Source organism: Pelmatolapia mariae, linkage group LG4 (assembly GCF_036321145.2).
Source record: "Pelmatolapia mariae isolate MD_Pm_ZW linkage group LG4, Pm_UMD_F_2, whole genome shotgun sequence".
Taxonomy (NCBI): Eukaryota; Metazoa; Chordata; class Actinopteri; order Cichliformes; family Cichlidae; genus Pelmatolapia; species Pelmatolapia mariae.
Genome location: NC_086230.1, coordinates 25,112,061 through 25,128,746, shown reverse-complemented (window position 1 = coordinate 25,128,746; position 16,686 = coordinate 25,112,061). Strand labels below are relative to the sequence as shown.

Genomic DNA, 16,686 nt, shown 5'->3' with positions numbered 1-16,686 from the left:
AGCTACTAAGCAAAAATGTTCTTCGTGTTTAAATCCTCAGAAAACATCCTCCACTGCTTGCAGCTGAATTTAATTAACCTCTGTATCTAACCTCCCAATGAAAGGGTTGTAAAGATGTTATCGCTTAATCCAGATGTCACCTGAGCTCTTCCTTTAACTCCCGCTGTTAATGTCACCTGTTCTTTTGTGACATCTGACTGGAGCAGTGCAAATCACTTAGTTTCTCCAGTGGTGAGAAATTCCAGATTAGCTGTCCTTTCCAAAACTCTTGACACATATAATAATACAATAGGTTGTTAGAATCTAGTCTTTCAGGATTCAAATACTTTTCGAATCAACACCCTTGTTTCGTCTTTGTTCAAAGACAGCTGATCAGCTGCTTTAGAAACTGTCAGCAACCACCATCACTTTGGCTGAGATATCTAGGGATGTTTCATTTCTGTCCCATTCACCACACTTATTAAAGCTCAGGTTCTTACTTTTATGGGTAAAACAGTAGGACAGTCAGGTCAAGATACACAGTTTACGTTTCCAGGTGGATCAGATTCATGTACAAATTAGTAAAGGTAGATCTGGACATGACTGTAACTCATCATTTCATTAAATGAGTCTTCATAACTGTCAGTCTGGATTTTAGACCTTGCAGGAGTTTGGTGTGTGAAGTATATTGTTCAACCAAGCAGCAGCTTACAGCTCTGAAAGATGAAGTAATCATTTAAATGCCAAAAACTGCCACTTGAAAGGCTGGCTTCAAAACAGACAGTCCTCACAGCCTCCCATGTTAAAGTGATTTACAGTAGAGCAGAAATAGACATGTTTACTGCTTGGAACAAAAAACTGTTTGGTTTCTCTCATAATGATAAATGTGAGGATTTGGTAATTTAGAAAAAAACAAAAACCGTTCACATATAAAACTTGCATAATCAGAGGCGTGCCCGCTTTTACTGACAGGTTAAGGCCAATGCAAGTGGCTTTGCTTCTGCCATTTGAAAGTCACCAAACTAAAAGTCTCAACTGCGTCAACACTTTTAGGTGCTTCTTGAAATGGCTTGTTGTTTACTGTACTTAAGAGTCCATTCAGTGCTGTTTGTACCGATTAGCTGACATCTGCGTCTGTGCAATGCACTTTGGTAACCAAGCATGCTAGCATTACATGATGCCCTAGCACTCCACCATTGCATTAAGATACTTCCCTTCTGCGCCAAAATAACAAGACTGCAACAGCCGTGGAGTCCAGCCTTGAAAACCAAAGCCCAGAAACTAATGGCTGTCTTTGTGGTGGCTACACCTGTCTTATACATGCACTCTAAGGGTTTAGTTTATTTAAAACAAAATGCCAGCTTCATATTTATTGTGTTTCCAACTTGTCTCCACCATTAAAAAATATTGTGCTGCCTAAGCTAGCAACATACCACAATAACAGCAAACATGCAGGTTATACATAATTTACAAGCTGTGTAAAACAGAGGTCCCCAAGAACTTGTTCTTCCCAGCTCCCTGCTATGACTGGTGTTTGATGTTGATCATACACTAACTTTCCATACATCTACCTTATCCAAGCCAGTGTTTATTTGAGCCACGTTCACTGTCTCATTATCTTTTATAACACTCTGAAATATTCCTCTCATTATTTGTTGATTGGAAGTACTTTTAAATTAATTGAATAATTGTAGCTTACCTGTATTCGATCAGTGTAGTGGTCAAGCATCAGCACTCCAGAACTTGTCACTTTTTTAGTTTCCACCATAGTTTTGAGGTCTGCCAGCAAACTCATGTGTTTAGACATGTCTGTTGCCAAAACCTGAGAACAAAGTAGATATGAGTAGATTAGAGGAAAAAGAGACAAATAAAAAATAGAAAGGGTCACAAATTAGGGGAGCACATGACGACAAGTGAGGAAGGTAGCTGTAATTCATAATGAATATGTTGACACTCACCATGTCAATAACAAGTTTCCTAAGGCTCTGTCTTTGCCTCTTGGTAAGGTTCTGGAAGATGTCACAGTTGTCCTCATGAAGCAGCTTAAAACCCACAGCCAAGTGATGGTTCTCCAGCACAGACTCATCATTATACATCAGGGCTAACTCTGAGTCTGAGGAAGGCATCAAACAACATTCAATATCAGTAAAAGACAAACAAAAACTCCTTTGAGAATTACTATTTTTTAAGGGTAAACTGTTGCATTTACAAAACCAAAAGAGAAGTCACACTCTATATATGTATGTATATACGTGTGTGTTGTATACTACGTTATATACATCATATAACACAAAACAGTGAAAGCATATATAAAAATTCTTGCTAAGCTTTTGCTATCTGAATTATCCCCATTCTTAAATCAGAGACTTTTACAAACACATTGTTATAGACATTATTGTACTGGTTTCTTTATAGCTACCTATAGATGTTTCCCTGTTTCCCTAGTGCAAAGTAGTGACAGTAACACTGTGGGGGTTCCATGTGTCCTAAGCTACCATTGGGTTTAGGTTTTGGAGTATTCCCATCTATGCATCTGTTTCCAGAACTTATTAAGGGATGCTGGAGCTTATGACAGCTGATTATGAGAGAAAAGTGAGGTCTGGCCTGTCTATTGTGGAGCTAATAAAAACAGACAGGCAACTTCAAATTCACCACTTCCTGTTCCAAAGAGGAATTTCCCAACCTATCCACTTCTTTCTGACAGGGGACAGTCCTAACCAGTCCACCACCATGCTGCAGAACCCCAGGTTTTAGAGTATTTGAGAGCATGTGAGTGAGTGAGAACATGTTGTACCCAGACTATCTCCTGCTGTGTGATACACTACCAGTCAAAAGTTTGGACACACCTTCTATTTTTTACTGCTTTCTACACTGTAGATACAAACCGAAGACATCAAATATATTACGCAAGATATACGGAATTTTGTAGCAAAGAAAAAAATGATAAATAACTTTTATATTATCTTATAGTTTAGACCCCTAAAAGTAGCCACCATTTGCTTTGTTTACAGCGCTGCAAACCCTCATTCATTTGATTCAGTTGTGTTGGGCAGAAGTCTGGTTGGTACACAGTTGACAGCCCTATTTGACAACTTAGAATTCATATTATGGCAACAACCAATCAACTAAGGAAAGAGAAACGACAGTCCATTACTTTAAGAACTGAAGGTCAGTCACTCTGGAAAATTGCTAAAACTTTGAATATGTCCCCAAAAACCATCAAGCACTACAGTGAAACTGGCACACATGAGGACCAGATTAGAGCCCAGATAAATGCCACACAGAGTTCTAGTAGCAGACACATCTCTACGTCAACTGTTCAGAGGAGACTAGGCGAATTCAGGCCTTTATGGTAAAAAAGCTGCTAAGAAACCACTACTAAGGAAAAGCAACAAGCAGAAGATATTTGTTTGGGCCAAGAAACACAAGGAATGGACATTAGAACTGTGAAAATCTGTGCTTTGGTCTGATGGGTCCAAATTTGAGATCTTTGGTTCCACCCGCTGTGTCTTTGTGTGACGCAGAAAAGGTGAACGGATGGTCTCTACATGCATAGTTCCCATCGTGAAGCATTGAGGAGGAGGTGTGCTTTGCTGGTGACATTGTTGGGAGTTTTTTGTTTTGTTTCCTTCAGTGAGAATCTACAATGTAAATAGTCACGTGTCCAAAGTTTTGACTGGTAGTGTATGTGTGTACAAGTTTAATCTCATTTTGACTCACTGGTGTTTATGAGGAATTGGTTTGACACTCCTGGATGGTCCACATCATGGATGGCGGCAGCAAATAATGCAGCTAGTATCTCTAGATCAGTGAATACAGCCTGTAAGAGAGAAACAAAGAGGGGAACACTTTGAAAAATAGTTTGCAGTTTGGCTCTTAACTATTGTTTTGTTTTAGAAGCTGTGTGGACTTCTTGTCATTGGCAGTTAAATAGAGATACTTACATCTAAAGCTGGTGTGGACAGCAGTACATGAGTAGACTGAGTGACATCAGCAGCGTGGAGGCTGTTATGGTAGGCCACATTGGCATGATAGTGGTCCTCCAGGGTCATCACATAGGTGACAAACGTATCCACAGGGATCCGAAAGGTCTTCAGTAGATCTCTTTCCTGCAACAGGCGCAGTCCACAGGAGTCATGATCACAGTCATTCTACATGCTATTAATTGCTGCACATTCCATTAAGACCGGCCTCTCACCTGGAAGATGGCATACATTATGCAGCTGAGGGGTCGATTATTAGAGAACTCTGCCACACGAAAGATATTAAGGCCCCACTTGTTCAAGTCGTTCAGCTCCTGAGAGCAAAGAGAAACACACGTGTCACCAAACTGTCAGTGCTGCCAGTTCTTCAAGTGATCGTATTGATTTCAGTATTCGTGAAACATGGAACGTGTCTTATGGATACATGATACATTGTGTGTTATACTTCATCACAGTACAAAAGTTTATTTTAACACAACTCTACTACAGTCCAGTGTAGACATAATGTGATGATTGCTGTCAGTGTTTTGGAGTGAAATTCTCTTTACATGTTCTCGCAGAAGACTACAGAATGCAAACAGGAATTTAGTATTAGAATTAGATAAATAAATACTGTGCTGAGAAAGTAGGTTTCACTTCTGTTTACCCTGGCTAATGCATCCTCGTGTTCAGTCTTCACTCCGAAGCGAGGCAGGGCGGAGTTGGAAAGGCTGGAGCTGTGCGTGAGCTTCTTCACACCACTGATGTGACACATGGGCTTCTCCCTCTCCCTTATGGTGGGGGACGGGATCTCCACCTCGTTCTGCTTATCTGCAACGAGCAGAAGTCAGAGATCAGCTGCGGGTGAAGCTGCTATAAAAGTTGGCAACAAGTGGGCGGCAGGTTTTCTTTACCTAGAAAGGTAGTGGAGATGTATTCTGACACTTGGTTCCCTGAGCGACTCATCTCTGACAAATGGGACAGCTCCCTGTTCAACATCCTTTTAAACTGAGGGGAGGACAGACATTGACAGAAGTGAGTGACTTGAACAGTAGTTAGAACATAGAAGCATAAGACATGTGTTACTGACATATCCAACTATATATTAACACTGTAATTTAGATTCCATTTGCACTGATATATAACAACAAAACATTCCTGTGATTCAAATATGAAAAAATAAATTATCACCCTCATTTGCTAAAGGGTGAGAAAATCAATTATGAATCATGCCTCCTCCTTTTCTCAGATGAGAACAGACTGTTCAATACCCCGACTCAGTGTGCTTGTACTCTGATTTCCAGAGATGTGCTGCAGTAATGTGGCGTGTTTCTTTTATGTATTCTTTCCCATACAACTACAGTGTCAGCTGTGAACTACAGACACAAATATGATTAAATGAGTACATTATCCATGCAGACAGACTGAACACTGTTCCTGAATGTTCTCGCTGCGTTTATGTAACGTTTTATTGTCGTAGCTCCACACGATGATTTGGGAGACTTAACAGTTCCCTGTCAGACAAGTCATGTGAAAGCACAATGCAAATCGGACAGACCCCTCAGTCTGTGTCCCACTGACTGATCTTTCACACATAACAATCTCCATGGCAACCCGAGCAGTTGCCATGGCAACTGCCTCCTCACAGTCAGTCCTTCAGCTTGATGTGAGAGCGGTGGCTTCTTGGGTGACAATCTGAGGGAGTAGGCAGGTGTCTCTGACCTTTACCAAGGTCAACCCTCTCCTCCTCTGCCTCTGCTCCTCGCTACAGCTCTCTGTTACTTAAAACTGCTCCTCCCTCCCCCTAGAGGTAAACAGCGTTCTCCATTACCTCCCTTGAGCTCCCAAATCCTTCTCTGTGACAAGCTCCTCTTTGTTTTCCTTCCGTTTCATTTTATGCAACACCCCCATCTCTCACTCTTATCCCCATAGTTATCTCCCATTTTTCCCATCATTTCCTGGCCTGTCACCCCTTACATAATAAGCCAGGCAAATAGCTAATTGTAACAATAAATTGTAGGAGCAATCAGGCAGAATCAGCCATCAGCAGCCAGGAAGGCCAGTGAAGCCCAGTGGCACACTTAGGCAAGCAGGCTCAGCCCAAACCTCCTCCTCTCTCCCGCTCTCTCTGGTTCTTTCCTTCCCTAATGCTGTAACGCTGAGTCATAGCTGCCAACCAACATTTCTCCAGTGCCAGTCCGAGTGCCAGGACAAACAACACTCTTCCTCTGATACAGACTAATGAAGCAAACATGCAAACACTGTTCAGACATGACTGTGGGCTCACACACCTGCATATGTAAGTTATATACCAGGCATATATCTTGTCTAACCGTCATGAATAAAACACGTGGAAGTGCTCTAAAGTATAACCTGTACGATCTGTACTCAGTGATACAGAGAAATCAAGTAAATCCTATAATCCTAATTCCTTTTCTTTTTATTAAGTGTCGAGATATCCCATCACATACAAGTCTACAAATTTCATTTATTAATAAAAACCTGTGAAAATTTATAAATTTACATAGAGTCAGAGGGTTAAATAACCAAAAGGGGGATTAAGCATCTACACAGAACCAAGACAATAAGCTTCTCCTTCACTGACAGCATGCTTGCCTTCTTTTAGTCTGTATTGAGGCCAGCTTCGGGGTAGCAGGAGAGAGCCAGAGAGAGGGATGTGGGACGCAGGTGTGAAGGATAGAAATGGCCATTATGTGACACTGCATCGTACCTGCAGTAAAAACTGCTGGACTACTTCATAAAGTCCCAAGGCTATTTCTCAGATTATAAGCAGCTCGGTGTACTCTCACAGGACACAGATGTAGACAGGTTATAGGGGGATGAAGAATGAGACTGATATTATTGTCTTTTTGTTTACAGTTCTGCTGCAGTGTAGAAACACTGGGCAGAGTTAATAAATTCTGTTCCCTTATCACTGTTCCTGCTGAGTAGTTTCATGTAAATTATCTACAGGAATATACTGGCCAGCATTCTGACTTGCTGTTTGAAATAAAGTCCCTGCCAGACCCAGAAAGTCTTCCAGCACCACATGGAGTCCACATATAACAAATCTAATGTAGCACCTTTTAAGATTTTCCCTTATAAGCTCAATATATTCACAAGATGATGCAACAACTGGTGAATTTTTAAAAAAGACACATTATGAGGGCTAGCTAACAGATGAGTTGTTAATGCATGCATAACACTTGTAGAGTTCACAGCATCCATCCAAGATGGCCACCGCCAGGCCTTGTTTGTTTTCTGCAAGTTGCCCGAGCCCTACCTGGTCCCACCAACCGATGAGCCAGGGCTTGGAGCAGGTCTCACAGAAGAGGTCCACTAAGGGTGTCCTGCGCTCTGCTGCTGTCCCACCCCCCTCCAGAACTCCTCCTGCAGCTGCACCGAGGTCCAGCTCTGCCCCTGCCCTCCCCTGCAAGGGACTGTAGCTGGAGGAGCGGGGCAGCCTGTAGCCCCCTGGTACAGGCGAGGGGCAGGGGGATGGCGCTGGGTCAATGGCCTCCACCACACCCATGTTGAGGGTGACTGGGGGTTTTGGTCGATGGCACCGGCAGGAGGTTCGGTAGTGGAGTGGGGTAGAGGTACTGCGAGTCCCCCAGTGGCATGAGGGCGTCGTCAGGGTGTGTGGGGAGAGGCCACAGCCAGTCAAGCCGGGACACTCCAGAGTGACGGCTGCCCCAAGAGGGGGTCAAAGGAACAGGGGAAGGGGGTGAGGGCAGGGGCTGCTGGTGCAGATTGTCCTTGCCTACATGCAATACCCCAAAGCAGGCCACCCAGTCACTCCTGAGTCAGGCTCCAGCCTCAGTGTGGTCCGAAGATGAGGGCAAACCAGGAGCCCCCTGGATCCGGCTGCTGTGGAGACTACATCTCATCCCATTTGCTGAGCAGGCTGACCCAAATATATAGTCACTGCAGGGTAAAGGTGGATGGGAGCTGAAAGAGTAAAGATGGAGGCAGGGGAGGCGGGAGACAGGGAGCGATGGACCGTCTGAAGGGCAAAGAAGCAGCGGATGGTGGAAATGAGTGGCAATGTGAGAGAAATGTAAAGAAAAAAAAACAATGTCGCGAGAGCTGGGCTGCTTCACAAACACTAATGAAAAATTTAGATGATGGAGGTGAGGGCAATAGAGAGATGATGACGGGAGGACAGAAAGATGATTGTGGTTTCGAATAGTGGATGCAAAGGGAGCCTGGATAACAGGAGGACCGGGGAAGGGAGAACGGGCAAACAACTGATGACAGCAAGAGAACAGCAAGAATGGAGAGAAAGAGAGGGAGACAGAATGGGATGCAGGCAGGCCTGTAGCAGACAGTCAGGTTGAAGAATCAAACCAGAGCTGTGGTCTGGAAAAACAGTCTCCCTCTCTGCGTCGGCTGCCCCTCCCCCACAGTACGGATCCAGAGGCCCGGCCCAATCCTACCGGTGCATCAGCCCGTCTGTGCCGTCTCACACCGATCCCAGTAACACACAGTCAGAGCAGAGGCAGTCCGGCTGCCTCCTGATACCTCCGCAGCAGAGTCCTCTGCTCCCAGTCAATCCGTGCATCAGCTGGCCAAAATGCCAGAGGTCTAATCCCGCTGCTTTAGGCTGCCGCTTCTCCTCAAATGCTCTGCCTCTTGCGCCATTTCCCTGGATGCTGTAGACAGCTCTCGCAAGCTAATCAGGCAGTGTGGCTGCAGGCGCGTGCATGTGTGTGAGTGTCTGTGCTCGCCTCTATTCAGATGCTGAGTGCGCATGTGCAACAAGACAGCATGTACGTCTGTCGGAAATATGTGTGTGAGTGAGGGTGTGAGTGTGAGTGAGAGACTGTGTGGGAATATTCATGCGTGCACATCCATGTTGGCAGCGTGGAGGATGTCTTATTTGCACCTTCTAAGACGCCGCGACATATTCACAGAGACTACGTTTTCACCAAGAGTCTTCCTCTCTCTCTCTGTACATTGTATGTGCACTGACATATAAACTATGTCCCTTCATTCATCACTGTGTTCTTTCCTCCCTCGCTCTTTTCATCACAAGCCTGATTGCAAGCACAAAGAACGCTGCTATTTATTAACACAGAGGTGAAGCATGGGAAGAATCTCTGGAATAAAACCAACAAGGCACAGGATGCTGTCTCTTTAAGACAGAGCACTATTAAAGGAGCATTGTCTGTGCTTCATTGGTTGCTGCCTAAGCCACATGGCTTGTGGTCAGAGTGGGAAGCCAATGACAAAAAAGGGAAGGGCAGACCCTGCTGCTGTTCGGTAGCAACCAAGGTTACAGCAGAGACATTAGCATCAGGACCTATCCACCCCCCCACCCCCTTCCCTTGTCCTTCCCACCCACAAACCCTCACATCCCACCCTTCTCTACCGCTCTCTCTCTCTTCAGAAGTGCATGCATCCGTAAGAATCCTGCCCATGTGCACACATATGACATACAAACATACTAATGCAAAAATGCACCAAAATTCAATACTGCTTACAACCACACCAACCACTAGAGTTGTTTTCCCCCCCAGCTTTTCAGTATACCAACCAAAAAGGAAAGCACTAGCTGAACACAGGACTCCACATCAGTTATGTTATTTACGAATACCACAGGACTGCAAATAAACCCAGAATTACTGCAAATGATCACTTTTTTGTTAAGTAGCACATGAATACTCCAGCTGATGAGTCATGTGCTGAGCAATATCGTGTGAATATGTGTGAAGGTCACATGTGACAGGCACTGGAGGAGGCTGGAAAAGCCTTGTGGATCAGTTTATATGTTGCTCATTATCTCAGCAGGGCGCTTACGCCGAGGTAGGCGAACAGCGAAGGTGAAGCTGAACATATTTGTGTGCGAACAGGTGCCCACCTTATTGGAGGCCATCTCGCTGACTGAGCGGTGGGTCTGAATGGTTTCCAGCTGGTCCAGACACCAGTCCAGCTCCTCCAGAGTTTCCCGAGCCATCTGCTGGTATGTCTCTTCTGGCAGGGGCACACACACCACACATAGACAAAGTATAAATTGGCAGGAAGTGTGAAAAGAGCAACAAAAAAAGAGCAAAAAAAGTCACATAAAGGCACTGATGAGCTAAGATTATGTTCCATTTATGGAGATCTGGGTCACATTCTAGTGATCGCACTTTCTGGCTTCCACCTTGGCTCAAAGATGACATGCACTGCACAGTACTGAATCATAATTAACCTAAAAAGCTGAGATTAGTGAAAAATAGTCTAGTGAAGCAACATCACTGTGCTGATAATGTCATGTATCATTCTGACATTTTAAATCAGGATTAAGCTGTTTAATACAAAAAGAGAAAATACCAGTTTTATTAATAAAATAAAATATGCAAAAATAGTATCTGTTGAACACTTATTTTTCATATCTATTTCACAACCCACGTCTGTATAATAAATTTTAAAGAAAGGCAATGGCGATCTTGCAAGCTCCTGGCTCCACATTTTCTCAATAAATCCTATAAAAACTAAAGGTTTCAGTTCAAATGAAGCTATTCTTACATGCACTTTGTACATCTGCATGCAAGAAGTGATTAAATTCAACATTTTATTAACCCATATAGCCATAATAGCTTAAGCCTTATAATTAAGATCCACCCAATTTCCTAAAGTCTGCGCAGTGCAGTTGATTAAACATTTCCTCAGTAATAGCCACATAATATTATGTGATGTTCTGCGGTCATTAGGGGAGAGTGGGAGCCTTGGCGTGTCCTTAAAGGAAACTCTCTGGACTGAGAGTTTTAATTAGCTAACAACATACCAGAGAGTGTAGCTTGGGGAACAGTGGGTTGGCTTGTCACTGGTGACCTCCTGTGGACAAAGACAGCATTACATCAGTCTGAGAACTGCCCTCTGCTGCCCCCTGCTGGGGTTCAACACTCATGCAGCATGGCAATATGTGATTTTAAAAAAGGGCTCACACAGGAGATATAAGAATTTGTATTGATGTTTTTCGTCTATATGCCCACAAACACTAGACAAGCGGAGGAGTGAATATTAACATTTCATCTGGTACTGAATAACACGGCAAGGTGCTTGTTTTAATAGTGCATACAAAGTCTCTTGTTTCACTTGAAAAATGAAAGCGTCTAAAAATGACTAAAGACAAAGCCTGAGTTCGGCTTTCTTCTCAAAAGGCTTTTGTGGTTTTTGTAATCGTACAGCGAGGGTACACCGCCGTGTAATTATAGATGCTGATAATTCAGTGGCGCATTGCTTTATATATCATATTGACGTGGAACTCAAAGCCTGCCAGCTCGAGCTCCTTCTGTCTACTGCATTACAAGGGAGAATAATTTTAGTGTTATTGACCGTCTCCATCGTCTGGGCACAGAGTCAGGGACATACACCTGAGGCACTGAGCTCTCTGCGCTCGGTCTTCAGCTAAAGCTTGTTGGAAATATGCCAAATAATGCACATCACATATTCCTTGAGCATTGTCTGGTCATCATAAACTGGTTAATCATGATGACTAAAAGTGTTTCCCCATGGGATCAAGGATACCGAGACATTTGCGTACACACACTGCAAACGAAGCAGGCAGTCGTGACAAGTTAAGTGGGGGGGAAGGGGTGTTTGACAGCATGATACTGACTTGTTAGTGGGTGTTGTGACATTGGCGAGGATGGTGAAGTTGCTTCTTACAGTTCGTAGGCTGGCCAACACCTGGGGGATGGATGGACAGCGTGGGAGGGAAAGAAGGAGGAGGGAGGAGGAAAGAGGAAGGGAGGAAGCAAGGAGGTGGGGGGGGAGGAGGACAAGTTCACTGCACTAATTAGCCGCCTTTTCGAGCCATTTACAGCAATTAAACATGTCAGATGAGGTGCACAGGGAATACGTACCTGAGCGAAAGGGGTGACGATCATGTCTTCTGTATGCCTGCAGGACCAAAGGTGAAAACAAAAAGCAGAGAATGAGAAGAATATGAGTGGCTGTGGCTGCTGTGGTGCTCTGTGTTTGTGTTTATATGAGAGGCTGTATCTGTGAGCTGGATGTTTACAAAGACCTGTGTGGATCTAAACGGGAAAAAAAATCCCTGAAACACATGAAAGGTTTGAGGTTTTTTAAGCTTACTGAAAAACAGACCAGGAAACAGAGCACAACAGTCAATATTATGAGGATTCATCATGATTTCATTAGCATAATGCATGCATAATTACAATCCCATTCCCAGTGCTGTGTTGATTGGGATAATGTGTAGTTACTGTGATGTGCGTGAGTGGACACTGTGGGTTTAAAAAAAACATGTTTCCATCCTGTCCTCAACATGATGGATCCAAAAGATGGCTTCGTGCTTACCCCTCACTGTTGATGGAGGAGTTGCGTGACATGGTTTTGGGGGACGTGTCGTAGTCTGAGTCTGAGCGGTACAGGAAGGATTCCCTGCGCTGGCTCTGGGGAAAAGAGGGGTGGAGCACCAACCCAGGACTCGCCTGCGAATCCATGGGACTGCGGCCTGGCGAGGGACCATTCTCTGAATCAAAGCTGCGGAGTGAGAGAGGAAAGAGAGAGTACAAGGGTTTTAGATGAGTTCCATTTTTGCAGGTTTCTGTTGCCTTATTTCTTATTTTCTTATTTCACAGTGTCGATGAACATTATCGAGATAACCCTGAATGCCCAGACACGAGTGATGATGCAGCTCAGCCTCTTGCAGTGTTTCTCTCTTTTTTTTTGGAGTGAAAGTTGAAGAAAGCGATGTGACACTTTGCGGCATGAATGCATGCAGCTGTAACTCTGTGGTTCAGCTGGATTGGCAGGCTGCCACAGGGTTTCTCTGAGAATTACACTTTACTGACATGTCATTTCTCAGAGAGCATTGTGTTTAAGTGAGGAAAACGAGCCACATCAACCGCACATTCTCCCCGGGCCAAAGCTTTCTCTCTATCTGGAGGCATGACTGATTGAGAATGTTGATTTTGCTACAGATCTGAGGTTAAAACAAACTACTGGTCGATTAAGGACAAGTCCCCCTGTGGACTTTAGACATGTAGCAATGCTGGGAAGAAGTTTTTCTATGACTTTTTCTGTCCCCCTTTTCTTGATTGTTGTGCAACACACATGAGGATGCACACGAGCAAATGCGGGTGAGGCAATACTCTATCCTAACAATGGAATGACCTATATCCACTGATCTGATAATATGTTGCAATAAGTAGAAATGTGCCAACAAAGGCAGGGAAGAAGAAGAAGAGTGAAAGCCAGGAAAAAATCCTAAATACTTTTTAAATGGGTTTGAAAAAAAAATGGACACATGTGCTCCAACTTCACCTATGGTTTTGTGAAGCCCAATTTTGATGCCTCTGTGTTAGCGTTTTGCCACTATGTTGGAATTTTTACAACCTGAAGTGCCCATACTCTTATGTGGACAAAAGGGTGGATTGCTAACTTTTTAGCTAATGCTAACAAGCTCCACTCTGACACTGCATGGGTGCACAGCTCAGACACTGCTGCTAATTAGAGCTAACACATAAAATATTGGATTTTGCTGACTAAAAGCACGAGCACAGATATCTTGGATGGTCTGTTGCCCAGTCAACCGCTGAGCAAGCCATAATGTATGACAGATAATTCCATTAAAAACGCACCAAAAGGTACCAAAACACAAACCTGTTGAAGAGGGCTGGTTCGAATTAGCAGAGGAAAAGTGTGCTCGGCTGCCAGATACCTCCTGCTGTGTTTCCATCAGCTTGTCAAGTTTAAACAGTGATTGATATATATGAAAAAAATCCTCCCCAGCGTTCAAATAAAATGCATCAGGTGTGATGTACATAGGACTTCCAGCCACAGCTAATAATAATTGTCCTCAAGCTTTTAAGACACAGCATATCAATACAAATATAGACTCAAACAGTACACACAATGGCAACTGCAAACTTGTAAGAGCAAGAGCTAAGAATTACAGGAGACCCATTTCATAAAAAAAAAAAAAAAAGTTCTTTTGTTTAAGCCATAGTTTTATCTTGTGCATTAAATTTTTCAAAGCAGTCAATGTCTTTATTTCCAGAATGTTCCAAATTTGAGGACCTTTAACTGTAAAAGACGACTGACCAAATGTTGTTTTACATTTCTATGCTGCTGAATTTTAAATCATATGATTAACTAAATCGGGGACGAGATCAATCACGCTTTTAAAAGTCGACCTTTAAAAGGAAAATATTATTAATAAAATTCTCAAAGCTCAGCATATATTGCTTTCCTGAATTTTACAATGATGCTATTGCACTAGGCCTCTAGGTTGAGATCTTTAAAGCCTGTTTGTGTATTGACATTATAAGTTTTATTTATAGGTTGGTACTTGCTACAGAGAGTAAACCCATTTCGTGCCAGGCAGTAAAGATGTTTGACATTTCAACTCGGGACTCTGTGGGGATTTTCTCGCTCTAGGGGGCAGCTTCGAGGTGCCCATTGGATAAACTACAGCTTTTGCCATCTTTTACTAAAGTACCAAATAAATTGTGGCGATGATAACTTCGTTATTGCCTTTTACAGCTCTGCAAATCAACAATTAATTCCCTTCTCCTCAAATTTCAGAGCATAACCCAGATGAGCTTAACCCAAGGGGGCACAACAACATACTGCTCAGATTACACTCCCCTCTTTTTTCCCCCCCAACCACCTTCAGTCACAAACCTTTAGTCTCCAGCAAACGTCAGCAAAATTCCTCTGGCATTTTTTTTTCTTTTTGAGATGAAAGCAAGATTAGATCTTGCAACACAGAACTGAAGTCAGTATTGATTCAACAGGGTTTCAGAGTTTGGCATTATGTAACAAGAAAAAGATGGACAGTGTTCAGGCAGCAGTGCAGACAGACACCAATTTATCTGACGGCATGTGTGAAAGGTATACTGCTGGATTTATTATGTTTGTTACACACCTAAACAGCAACAGGATTCCTCATATATATTTACCTGCGTTTAAATGTTGGGATGACAAGGACAGATATGTAGGCGCATTGCACTGCAGCAACAGCAGCAGCAGAGGCAGCATCTATTTTTGATATAGGATCACTTTTATCTCCTCAGCACCTCTCCACGTCTCCTAAACTTCCCAAACTTTTGTTGTCAACACAGTTGTGAACGCCCTTCAGTTCAATTTCTAAAATTAAGCATGAAGTGTGATATTTTTGGAATTTACTTATAAATTGGCCAATTAGGAGGCACTCCTTGCCCCAGAAGGCTTTGAGGATATGGCAGCAGATCAAATTATCATTAAACATGTTTCCTCAGTAATGAAGAAGACATAAGAAATGTCTGCCATGGGGACTCTCTGCAAGCTGCATGCGCTAATCCCTGTTTTTTTGTTTTTTTGGGGGGTTTTTTTTCTGCAGACTTTCAGAGTAATTATGAGACTTCAGCATTCTGAATTCAGCACTTCTCCAAATCTAATCCATCTGACTAATGGTATAACAGTGTGTGCATGGAATAATTTGCTCTGAAATCCACTTTAGTGAGTTGCATTACAGTCATATTGGACAAACGCTGAAATGGTCACGCCGCACCTGAACTAAGGTATAACTGTTACACATAACTTCTGCATATTTTTCTCTTTTTCTTTCTTTCTTTTTTTTTTTTAATGAACAAAGATTGCTTAGTCACGACCAGGACATTAAAAGATCAGTGTCTTGGTGCACAACTGTACCTGTAAACACAGTGAGATGAGCGTCTGCGCTCCTGAATACTGCGGTTCAGTTTCAAGCGCCGAAACAGAGCAGAGCCTGCTCCGTGTCCCCGAGACTGATCCCCTGGCGACACGGGTGAGGTGAGCGGGGGCACCGGAGGTGGACCCTCACTACTCTCCCACAATGTCAGCTGTCGTGTCAGCTTCTTCTGACTCATTGCTGGCCCTGCTGGAGCTGACAGGCGAAGGAAAACTCCCCCAGCCTCCACTTACAACTGGCTGTCTTGCTCTCTGTGGCTGTCTCCCTCCCACGCAGTCCCCCTCATCCACTTTTCAGTGAGTACTCAGGCAGAAAAAAACAAAGCACCTGACGTATGTGCTGCAAACTGTCCTCAATCCAGAGCGAGGTCTAATAACAAGGCCTGATCCTCCCTTTAGTCCTGCTAGTGCACACGTCTCACACTGGAGGAGTCAAATTTCATCAACATGCGTATCCTGTGATGTGATCCTCATGCCCTGGATACCTTAAATCCAGTTCCCCCTTCTTGCATCCTCAGTTTGTTCCCTGGATTAATTCGGGTCTTTTTAATCCTTGCTTGAGCGGGTTTGTGTGTTCCTCACCCCTGACAGCCTCACAGAGAGCTCTTCTGATGTTTCACCACATCAACTCTGATTCCCATACAGGCTGACCCAAACCGGACCTCCGTCCCCTCCTGGTCTCCACGTTGCTGTTGCTCTCACGTTCACAGCTCTTAAGACATCCCTGCCGCAACAGAAACGGAGAGGCTCGTAACAGCCTCTGCTAATTTCCTAATTAGCCAGCCTTTTGCCCTCTCGTCTAAGTTTTTCTCCCCCCTCCCACCTCCCTGATGAAAGCATGTGCTCTCACTATCCTTATCTCTCTGCTCACACTTCCTCTGCAGCAACAGGAAGGCTGATCAGTACGAGTAACAGACCACAGGCGAGAGAATAGAGAAACACGCAGAGCCTGTGTAATGAGGATTTGAAGAGGAGATACAAACAGCCCAAAAAAGAGAGGAGGAGAAAAGAGAGAGAGAGAGGGAGAAAAAGTCAGGGGAAAATGGGTTGACTCATACCCCTGTGTAAATGTTTACAC

General features: G+C 43.7%; 1 protein-coding gene across 3 annotated transcripts in view; it reads right to left on the bottom strand.

Annotated features, from left to right (window-relative positions):
- Positions 1–16,686, bottom strand: part of pde4a (phosphodiesterase 4A, cAMP-specific) — a 48,473-nt gene that overhangs the window by 5,265 nt on the left and 26,522 nt on the right. The window contains exons 2-13 of one of the 3 annotated variants that reach the window (XM_063472102.1): positions 12,252–12,437; positions 11,795–11,831; positions 11,548–11,618; positions 10,714–10,763; positions 9,805–9,917; positions 4,856–4,949; positions 4,609–4,772; positions 4,178–4,276; positions 3,924–4,088; positions 3,700–3,799; positions 1,938–2,092; positions 1,679–1,801 (exon numbers count right to left, since the gene is read on the bottom strand). In XM_063472102.1, the coding sequence (XP_063328172.1) occupies positions 1,679–1,801; positions 1,938–2,092; positions 3,700–3,799; positions 3,924–4,088; positions 4,178–4,276; positions 4,609–4,772; positions 4,856–4,949; positions 9,805–9,917; positions 10,714–10,763; positions 11,548–11,618; positions 11,795–11,831; positions 12,252–12,437 (1,357 nt within the window). Of the gene's footprint in view, positions 1–1,678; positions 1,802–1,937; positions 2,093–3,699; positions 3,800–3,923; positions 4,089–4,177; positions 4,277–4,608; positions 4,773–4,855; positions 4,950–7,224; positions 7,642–9,804; positions 9,918–10,713; positions 10,764–11,547; positions 11,619–11,794; positions 11,832–12,251; positions 12,438–16,686 lie in introns of those variants that run through there. The other 2 variants (XM_063472104.1, XM_063472105.1) reach the window with 2 other exon arrangements.